The following is an 11,179-nucleotide window of genomic DNA, read 5'->3' on the forward strand; positions in this document are numbered from 1 at the left end:
GGGGGGGGGGGGGGGGGGGGGACTTGGGATAGACGGTGGTGTGGGATATAAAAATATTATTTAAAAAACTTTAAAAAAAATTGGGGGTGAGGAGTGGTGTGGATGGTGGAGTTGAGGTACTAGGCAGGGGATGGGGTAGGGTAAGAAAACAATTTTTTTTTTAGCAAAAGCTCTTCTTCTCTTTTTTAATTGCTAAATTTTAGAATTTAATTATTTCAATATTTTATTTTATTTTATTTATTTATATATCTATGCGTACATATACCCATGACTCATGAGTGGATAACTTATGACAAAAGAAATATATTTTTAAATTACTTAATCGAGTAAAAAAATATTTTCAATACTATAAATAATTAATCGTTGATATCAAATTTAGAGGTGTTTTCGACAGAAGAAAAATATGATTGACGGTAGGAAAATGGGTTAGAGTAGCTATATAAAATGTGGCCGCTTCTTCTTATATAGAGAAAAAAAAAACATGCGGATTGTAATTGGCTGAACAGTCGCCAGTAATGTTATTTGTCCAATCCTAAGAGGGGGGAAACTGACCCGGATCCGAATCATCTATAGCACCATATCTCCAAAATTTATCTCTCTCTGTCAATCGCCGGTCGCCGACGAATAAGGTTCCTTCTTTCTCTGAATCTCTGTTTATTCCTATTTTGTAAAAATGGCGATCTATACATCCCAACAGTTGACTCTACTGCTTCACTGCTTCATCTTTCAAAGATATGCAGATTTTTATACTGAATTTTCTCTGTTTTACACCTCAATTGCTATTATATATCTGTTTATACTTCAATTTTGTGGCTATTTCTGTTTTTGTCAATAAAATAGTGAGATTTTTTCATACTTTAATTGGTTTCTGTTCAACAAATCTGTATACAATTTTTCAATTATATGTAGATTTTTAGAGGTACAGAACAGTGTTAAAGCTACTTATTAAACAAAAAAAAGAGAAAAAAAAATTAAAACTTGTTTACAACAGATTTAGTGATGTGAAACTTTACCGAAATTTCCTGATTTATACTGTTTCACACCTCAGTTGCTATTAGTTATATGATAGTTTTGTGTTTTTTTTCTGTTTTTTTTTTGTCTAATTTATGAATGAAATAGTGAATTTTCAGAGCTAATCACTTTATTGGTTTCTGTTCATCAAATCTGCAGAGTATCATATGAATTTTCTTTTAGTGGGACTTCTCATTGGTTTACATTTTATTATTAAGATTCTTCATATGTGAGTTTGGCAATAAAATGTCTTGGATTGGCTTTTGTTGCTTTGTGATGAGTAAATGGCGTATCTTTCAGCTTGATTTTTCTTCTCTTATTTTGTTTTTACTTTTTAGTTAGTAAAGCTTTTAAATGTTGACTACTGGTGATGTTTTGTTTGTGGAATCTGAATTTCTTGAGTGAATAATATTTTGAAATTGGTTTTCTTTGAGTTTGTTAAGTTGCAAAACTATTGATTGGACTTCAAGTTTTTAAAATAATGGTTTTAAAGTTGTTCTGAATGAAGTTATTCAAATCTTCAACTTCCATTCATAAAAGAAGAAAAAGAACTTTCAGTTCACAGATGTAACTCCCACAAAAAATTTCTTAAAAAACTATGGGCCTGATGAGCCATCGATATTCGATAGTACAGTAACTGTACTTACCAAACTTCAATATTTGCAAAACTGTAGGCTCATTTACTATTTTGGCCATGAAATCTTGGGTTGTTAGTGAAATATTATTTGTACTCCAAGTGGAATGTTGAAATAGTTGTTGAGGGTGTATTCCAAGTTAATTCTGGTTTTCACTCACAAAATTTTAACTCTTACCATTTCATTCAAGTGAAGTCGTGTTCAAACTTTAACTTCAAATCTCTTTTTTTTCCAACTTAAACTTAAATATTGCCCAAACCCCTATATAACAATCCAAACACAATTTCAACTTCCAAAAACTGATTTCCGCTACAACTTTGAATAATTTTTTCCATCTTCAGCTGTAATCGTTGTCCAGCGAGAGATATGATCATTTTGATGTTGCTGACCTTTTACTCTTATTTCTTTGCACCAGTCTGAGTCAGCCTATTATTCCCATTTTGTGTGTTATTAATGTTTTGGTCGGTCCAATTAAAGGTGGTAATCAAGAAAGTTTTTCAAAAATGGCAGATAGATGCATCGAGTCGATATTGATCATGAGCGAGACGCCATGGAGCAACCACCTTCCCCTGCTGCAGAACAAACCCAACTTGAGAGGAGAAAAGGGACATTGGCTTCCAAGGTGGGAAAACTTTTCCTTTCACTTTCACTAGGCTTACATATTTAATGTCTTTTGATAGTTTATGTGTACAAGTATGTGTCTGCATCTTATGAAATTCAAAAAACTGTTACTAGCTTATACATGTGAAAAATGCATTGAGACCTGCTGTTAAAGGAAGTAAATAATATTCTAAGCTGCAGGTAAATTCTTTTGAACTAATTTGTTGTTTAAGGGCTAATAAAAAATGTAACTGCTTGACATGGAGGCTTCTAAGATATTTGGATTAAAAAGAGGCTAGTATGACTGAAATGCAATTTATGTCATGCTTGCTTCCATGGACATTAAGGTGTCACTTTGACTAATTTCTTGTAATAAAGAAATGATTAGATTAATGTTCGTAGGTTGCATTTAGATTCTATACTATGCTAAAGACCTGTGTTGGATTCTCCAAAAGTAGTTCATTTTTAAATAATCCGACATAGGTGCGGCACGATTTTGTCGAGTCAGAGCAACATAGCTAAAGACACTGACGTGTATTTTCATGTGGATGGAAACTAAAATAAATAGCACCTAAATCTGAACATTGAAGAGTCGAAACATGCTAAGTTTCAATCTTTATTGGGTGGAATATAATCTTTAGATGTTTACCTTGTCCTTCTGATTGTCCTGCATATTTTCAGCTTGTATTTTGGCTTGAACTTCTCTTGGACCTAAAGTGCTTTAGTATAATTGGAACTTGCAGTACTGACATATCTCTGTTTTGATAGTTAGATAAGGAAGAAGAAAGGAAGAAGTATTCTCTTTCACACTGCATATAATCTTTTAATTGAACATAATCAAGTTTGAAACAACTTTTACTGAAAGATTCACAGTTTGCTCAATGCTATGAAATATTTACCACATGGTCTTTTCTGCCTTTAGTTTCTTCTCTTCCTTCTCACCAAATTGTCCACAAGTAGTACATATCCTATCAATTTATCATGCATCAACTGAAGAACCCTTGGCCTCTATAGGAAAAATTGATGTTTTCACAGCAAAAGGCAGCTCCTCTAACTGGCATATTAGATTTTACGCCCTTCCTCCTTCTCTCTCTCTCTCCCAGTTTCCGTACATTCATTTTTTTATTTTTTTTATTTTTATGACAAGGGATACCCACAGCCACTACCCTTTGAGTGCGCACAGGGTAAAAACCCCGCTCCTATGCAATAGCTCGCAAACCACATAGGAGAGGTAACTTGCACTAGGCAAGCCCGGTGCGATGAGCTCGACCCAGAAGGCAAACCCCTTGCTCTCGCTGGCAAGGGGTTTCGAACTTGAGACCTCCAAGATGGAAGTCCCAAGCCCAAACCACTGGGCCACCCCGAAGGGTAGTTTCCATACATTCATACCACAGCATATTCCATTTTTGGTTTTCCACCAGTCTGTCCCTTCTTCTGTCATCATGTGTCTCTATCCAAAAAAGAAATTTGCTGCTAGCCTCAGTACTGTTTGTCCTCTGCACAAAAAGCTTCGAACATATGACAAACCACAAGCAAGCAACACGAGTCAGCAAGCTCAACTTGCACCATTGCCTTCACCAAATACTATCAGAGTATCAGTTGGCATTGATCTTTATAAGTGCCTTAGTCACAAAAATGAAGCTACACTAGTGGGACCATCATTTATTCTTTTTGCTCTTAGGTGTCCCTTAGAATGATAATTTAAACAACCTACGTTGAGAAAAATTGGAACCGACACACTTAGTGGAAAATAAAGGCGAGAAAGGAAACCTTAAAATTGAGAATCTTTTAGAAAAATTAGAAGCTGAAGATCTTTCCCTCAATTGAACACTGCCTTGTATTCCTTCTACAGAATTTTCAGGCCATGAGATTTCCTTTAGATCAACTAGTAAAATATACCATATTCTTAAAGACGTTTCTAGTGTTTGCATACATTATACCTCCATGGAACATATATATTCTGGACTTAGATTCTTTTTGAGGGAAGTGAGTCTGTTGGGAATGAGTTCCATTGGATCTGTGCTTTTTTCTACCAGCTGATTGTGTAGGAGACAAGCTCATGCCTTGGATATTTTGACTTGCAGTTTATGCTGGTGAATATTTCCAGTAATCTACTCCTGGCTTACCAAAGTCTGGGGGTGGTATATGGAGATCTGAGCACTTCTCCGCTTTACGTCTATAGGAGTATCTTTGTGGGAAAGTTGCAAAATTATCAGACTTCAGAAGCAATATTTGGTGCATTTTCTCTAATCTTCTGGACAATAACGCTCATTCCTTTGCTCAAATATGTATTTGTTGTATTAAGTGCAGATGACAATGGTGAAGGTATGTTTATAAAGGACTCTAAATTGATAAATACTTATGGAACAATACTAATACCTGATGATGTTTGGCCAAATATCTTAGGTGGTACATTTGCTCTTTACTCTCTGTTGTGTAGACATGCAAAGTTTAGTCTACTTCCCAACCAACAGGCAGCAGATGAGGAGCTATCTGCTTACAAATATGGCTCTTCTGGGCAGTCGACATCATGTTTACCATTGAAGAGATTTCTTGAGAAGCATAAGAAGTCACGTACAATACTGCTTATTGTTGTATTATTAGGTGCTTGTATGGTCATAGGAGATGGTGTTCTGACTCCTGCAATGTCAGGTACACGATACTAACAGTAGATGCCTCCTTATATGGTATTTTTAGCCGGTTGCCTTTTGAATTTACAAACCAGAAGTTTGTTCTAAAGTTGCTTCTGTCAAATGTTAGATAATAGACTTTCAACTTTTGTGATATAATAAGTGGCACCTTATAATGCATATGATTGCCATCAGATATTCTATAAAAAATAGTTATCTCACAAAGTGATGCTTGCAGTCATGGAACTCGCAGTTGAATTTACTTTTATCTTTTAACTATGAAATGCTCTACTTTGGCAGTTATATCATCAATGTCAGGGATCCAGGCTGCTACTGAACACCTATCTCATGGTAGATATACTTTGATACACCCCTTTGCAGAAATTGATAAGACTTTTTAAAGTAGTCAACGTCTTACTTAAGTCTGAGGCATTGACCATTCATGCATCTTTCCTTGTAGGTGGTGTGCTTATTCTCTCGTGCATAGTATTGGTTGGCCTGTTTGCCTTGCAGCATTCTGGAACCCACAGGGTTGGATTCTTGTTTGCTCCTATAGTGACTATCTGGTTGATATCTATTTTTCTCATTGGGCTGTATAATACTATATTTTGGAATCCCAAAATTGTGTCTGCTCTTTCTCCATATTATATCGTCAAGTTCTTTAAGGAAACTGGGAAAGATGGTTGGGTTTCCCTAGGAGGTGTCCTCCTCTCAATTGCAGGTACGATACATATATTGACTCTAATTCAGTAGTTCTTTATTCAAATTTGCCTCATAGAAGCCTTTTTGTGGAACCTCTTACTATTTGATGAAGGAGATGATATTAAAATCTCCTAGAGTTAGAATCAGGTTTATAATTCATATTTCTACCATCAGGTTCTGAAGCTATGTTTGCAGATCTTGGTCATTTCACTGCCACCTCAATGAGGGTAAGTCCAGCATTTTGCAGTAACAAACACATAAAAAATCTCTTCAGGGAGACTGTTCTGTTCTAATTCTCTATTAGCCTAGCAATTTTTTTTTTCTTTGTAGAAGATCCTGAATGCAGATTTAACTAGTTGGATTATGCAGCAATAGATAAGAACATGTTTTAACTGCATCTGTACAGCGGGTTATAAGTCATCATGACATTGGGAATATGAGCTTCCATAATCCGTTTGGTATAAATAAAAAGGGTTTTACAGCTATCGAGACTCTGATTTTATTGTATTTCATTTTTTTAAGCATATAGGAACTTAAACAACATTACTAAGAAGATTCGAAATCCATCTGAAGTAGATTTAAAGAATATTGAGTCTATAAGATTTGGATTATAACATTTGGAATCCATAGTGAGTGGATACATACAGAGCAACTGGACATTGGAGCCAGATGATTCTTATTCCACAGAATATGTAAACTGTCCTAGTGGTTGGCAGATTATAGTGCATATTTCTTTCAATATTTATTGAGTGCTTGGATTCAAGGAACTCACGTTGACTGAAATTTATTTTCCTTATGCAGATTGCATTTCCATTTTTTGTATACCCTTGCTTGGTGGTACAGTACATGGGTCAGGCTGCTTTTCTGTCCAAAAACATTGATTCAATTCCAAATAGTTTCTATAATTCAATACCCGGTTGGTTCTCTTTTCATTTATTTGTCTGATTATTCTTAAGATTGTTGATAAATTTTAATTCAATCCTACTAAACTGCTGCTCTTTGCTTCTCTTGCAGACAGTGTATATTGGCCTGTCTTTGTTATTGCTACCCTTTCAGCCATTGTTGGCAGTCAGGCTGTAATCACTGCTACATTCTCCATTGTGAAGCAATGTAATGCACTGGGTTGCTTCCCACGAGTCAAGATTGTCCACACGTCAAAGCATATTAAAGGGCAGATCTATGTCCCAGAAATAAATTGGATCCTAATGATTTTAACCCTTGCTGTGGCTGTTGGGTTTCAGGACACCACTTTAATAGGAAATGCATATGGTAAGCCTGCTAGTCTTTTGACAATCTATATTTTAGTTCTTTGAATTCCATTGTATTGACTCTGCCTTCTCACATTCCATTCCCATAGAATGTAGAGTAAACCCCATTATATGATCCCCACAACTATCCCAATGGTATCACCTTCAAAAGTAATTGAATTTTTCTTATGCATCTGTCACATCTATAGTATTATAATTATTAGTATGCAGATGTAGAAATGGGCTGACAAATCCATCATTAAGCTGTCCATTGTGCCTGAGCTAAAATGTTCACGAGTAATCCTATTTGCCAAATATTTCTGTTTTCAAGATTGTGTATTTGTTTCCTCAAACATGCTACTAGGCCTCTCTTTGTGCCTTTTGCAGTGTATTAAGTCTTTATTTTAAACCCCGATGAAAACTAAAACATATGAAATCGAGATGATGAATTGTGTGCACATGAAGGAATCTCAGATTTCATGATATATTAACAAAAGAGAGCATACCAACCACCTATGTTGCTTGGAGCCTTGGACTATTTAAAAACGCCGACAAATGTGTGTCGGATCCTCCTAAAGAAGCTTATTTTCGGAGACTCCGACATGGGTGCAACACCTTTTTGGGGAGTCCGAGCAAACATTCAACCACCTCCAACCATACAAGGTTTTGGGGGTTCAAGTTACAAAGGGAATACAATGGCAAAGCAACTGTTGGGCTCCTAATTTTAGGTTTGGGGGTGGGTGGGTGGATGGGTGGGGAGGTTAGGTGGTTGAGAAGGATTACTATATCCCCCCAAAAAAGGACACCTTGTGGAAGTACACCATGACACTGATTTTCTTTCTGTATTACTGCAGATTTTGCGAACAATTGGCGTTGCTGTTTATTTCAAGCTTTCTTTTCATTTCTAGTTTCAGAATTCTCTGTTTTGTTCTCTCTTATGAATTTATTTTTCTTTCAGGTCTAGCTTGCATGACAGTTATGTTTATCACCACATTTCTCATGGCGCTTGTCATAATCTTTGTCTGGCAAAAAAGTGTAGCACTTGCAATTCCCTTTCTCCTTTTATTCGGGCTCATTGAAGGTGTCTACCTGTCTTCTGCATTCATTAAGATTCCACAAGGAGGATGGGTCTCCCTTGTGCTCTCTTTTGCTTTCTTGACTATCATGTTTGTCTGGCACTATGGAACTCGCAAGAAGTACAACTTTGATCTTCACAATAAAGTTCCATTGAAATGGCTCCTTGGCTTGGGCCCCAGCCTTGGTATCGTTCGTGTGCCAGGGATAGGGCTGATATACTCCGAATTGGCAACAGGAATTCCATCCATCTTCTCTCACTTTGTTACAAATCTCCCTGCATTTCACAATGTGATGGTGTTTGTATGTGTCAAATCTGTTCCAGTACCATTTGTCCCACCCGAGGAGCGCTTCCTCATTGGTCGCATTTGCCCAAGACCCTATCGCATGTACCGTTGCATTGTCAGATATGGTTACAAGGACATACAGCGAGACGATGGAAACTTTGAGGACCTTCTCATCCAGAGTATAGCAGAGTTCATCCAAATGGAAGCTGTAGAACCACAACTCTCAAGCTCCGAGAGTCCATCATTTGATGGAAGGATGGCAGTTATAAGCACAAGAAGTGTACAGTCAGGCTCAACATTACTCGTCTCAGAGGAAGATTTCGGTATTAGTAACTCCATTCAAAGCAGCAAATCTTTAACCCTCCAAAGTCTAAGATCTGCTGGTGATGATGAGAACCCACAAATGAGGAGGCGCCGAGTAAGGTTTCGCTTGCCAGAAAACCCTGGCATGGATCCAGCTGTTAGGGATGAGCTTTCAGATCTAATCGATGCAAAAGAGGCAGGGGTTGCATATATAATGGGACACTCTTACGTGAAGGCGAGGAGATCGGCTTCTTTCATGAAGAAGCTTGTGATTGACATTGGTTATTCATTTCTGCGCAAGAACTGTAGGGGTCCTGCTGTGGCACTTAATATTCCTCACATTAGTCTCATTGAAGTTGGCATGATATACTATGTCTAGACTATAGAGGGAGGGTGGTTGGCCATGGATGAGTTTTTATTTATTTATCACCCCTCTACATTTGTTTTGTGCGGTAGCCTTATGGCTAATAATGTGATAACATATGTTGGGAAGGCTATTTAAGTGTTTCCCATTCAACACATTTGGTAGTTGTATGTATATAGCATGACTAGTTTCTCGATACGTGCAAAATTATGTAGTAAATGTAATGTGTAAAGTATCATAGAAAGATTTGAACAAATAATTTTTACATGTCTAATTAGATAATGTCAATTAAGATAAGCATGAAAACTAGAGAAGAAAATGTACTTATTTCATGAGTTGATAGGGACACTTAAATAAAGTAGAAAGTGAGTAGGGTTTTAATCTACTTACTACCTTCATGCAGTAGTATTATGTTGTCAGAAATATGACCATAAAATTGGAATTATAATCAGAAAAATCAAATAATTTCATATAAATCATAATGAATATAGTAACTCCAAGTGGGTAATGCTTGAAAACGGGGTTTTGAGGCTATGTATATCTCACATACTAATAAGAAATCCAAAACTACCTAATTAATTTCCTTATAATAAAGTTAAGAAGTTGCTCATAAGTGTGTTTGGTAAGAAGAAAAATATTTATTTTTTCAATTTTCTTATGTTTGGTTGGTTAAATTTTTTCTAGGTTCTATCTTAACAAATCAGTTTTCAGATTTGCTTCAGGTTGCCTATAGTTTTTTATTTTCAGATTTGTTTCCAGGGTTATATGTAGAGTTAGAGTTAATTTTCAGATCTAGTTTTTCGATATATCTTTCTTATCTAATTGTTGATCTCTTGTGAATAGTATACTTTTGCATATCTCTATTTCTTGTTCGTTTTGTTCTCAGTTTAACTCTGCCCTATGTTTCTTGATCCATAGAGTCATATATTGCATAGTTCTTGTGGTTTCTCTTGTGTTAGTATACTGGGTGTACACATATTTTAAAGTTGGTTGCTTCTCTACATCCATTTCATTATTTCTTCCTTTTATTTGATTTTTAGTATTGTTAATTGGTCCTAAATTCTCTGCTTGATTTAGTGGTTTAAGTAGATTCCTATTTGGCTTATATCTTGTTTAGTTTAGATTTTCCTAGTGGCTTTGGTGAATGATGGTGGACTAGGGTCATGTCTTTGGTAGGGCTAGGGGAAGTAGTGATAATGGGTTATAGATTCTCCTAAGTTGACAGTAGGGCCGTGAAATATAGGGTCACTGACAAGGAAGTTCATAGACCATAGAACTAGTGAATATTCTAATGAAAGAGGAAGATAAATATAGCGTGTGTACAGAAAACCAGATGGGTAGGTACAAGGCATGAGATGCGAATGGGTTAAAGTTGTGGTACTCAAGATGGTCGAGGCATAGAAATGGAGTAGGTATTTTTAGTAGATGGGGACCTTATAGAGTGAGTGGTGGAGGTTAGGAGGATCAATGATAGGATGATGACGATTAATCTAGTCATTGGCGGGATTAATTTGAATGTTATTAGTGCTTATGCGCGCCTCAATTAAGCTTGGATGAGGAGGTTAAAAAGCTCTTTTGAGAGGATTTGGACAAAGTAGTGAGAGGTATACCGAACACCGAGAAGATTTTCATTGGTGGCGTTTTTAATGGTCATATAAGGGTAACTTCTAGTGGGTTTGTTGATGTTCATGGAGGCTTTGATTTTGGGGAGAGAAATGGAGAGGGATCATCGCTTCTAGATTTTGCTAAAGCCTTTGAGTTGGTAATTACTAACTCGTGCTTTCCGAAAAGGGAGAACCACTTGGTTACCTTTCGCAGCACGGTAGTTAAGACTCTGAAAGATTACTTACTCCTTATAAAGGGTGATATAGGCCTTTGTAAGAATCACAAGGTTATTTTGAGTGACAATCTTACTACCCAACACAAACTTTTGGTGATGAACTTAGACATTAAGAGGGATAACAGGAAGAATACCTTATATGTTCGATCGAGAATTGGATCGGGTGGATTGACCCATGCCCTATCTCAAGAGATGGGGAGAAGTTGATTGATATGGGGGCATGGAGTAGTAGTAGGGATGTGACCAATAAGTGGGTTGAGAGTTCTTGTTGCATTAGGGAAGCAACTATATAGGTACTAGGGGTATCAAAAGGTAACTTTTGTGGTCATCAAGGATACTAGTGGTTGAATGGAGAAGTCCAAGGCAAAGTGAAAGAAAAGAATGTTGCATATACAAAGTTGGTGGAGTGTGTGGACGAGGAAGACAATCAGTTTCTTAAAGAAGTCTAAAGGACGACGAAGACATAATCTAAGTTAACGGTTACAA

At 36.6% G+C, this 11,179-nt stretch overlaps 1 protein-coding gene across 1 annotated transcript; it reads left to right on the top strand.

The window, feature by feature from the left end:
- The first annotated feature begins 454 nt into the window (after positions 1–454).
- On the top strand, positions 455–9,051 carry LOC102587299 (potassium transporter 4-like). Its single transcript, XM_006353065.2, has 10 exons — positions 455–629; positions 2,157–2,268; positions 4,331–4,571; positions 4,653–4,898; positions 5,177–5,227; positions 5,337–5,597; positions 5,753–5,805; positions 6,380–6,494; positions 6,593–6,847; positions 7,784–9,051. Exons 2-10 carry the CDS (start codon positions 2,161–2,163, stop codon positions 8,866–8,868), a joined length of 2,415 nt encoding a protein of 804 aa, XP_006353127.1. The 5' UTR covers positions 455–629; positions 2,157–2,160; the 3' UTR covers positions 8,869–9,051.
- Positions 9,052–11,179: the final 2,128 nt, after the last annotated feature.

Source organism: Solanum tuberosum, unplaced genomic scaffold (genome assembly GCF_000226075.1).
Source record: "Solanum tuberosum cultivar DM 1-3 516 R44 unplaced genomic scaffold, SolTub_3.0 scf00151, whole genome shotgun sequence".
In the NCBI taxonomy this organism is placed as follows: Eukaryota; Viridiplantae; Streptophyta; class Magnoliopsida; order Solanales; family Solanaceae; genus Solanum; species Solanum tuberosum.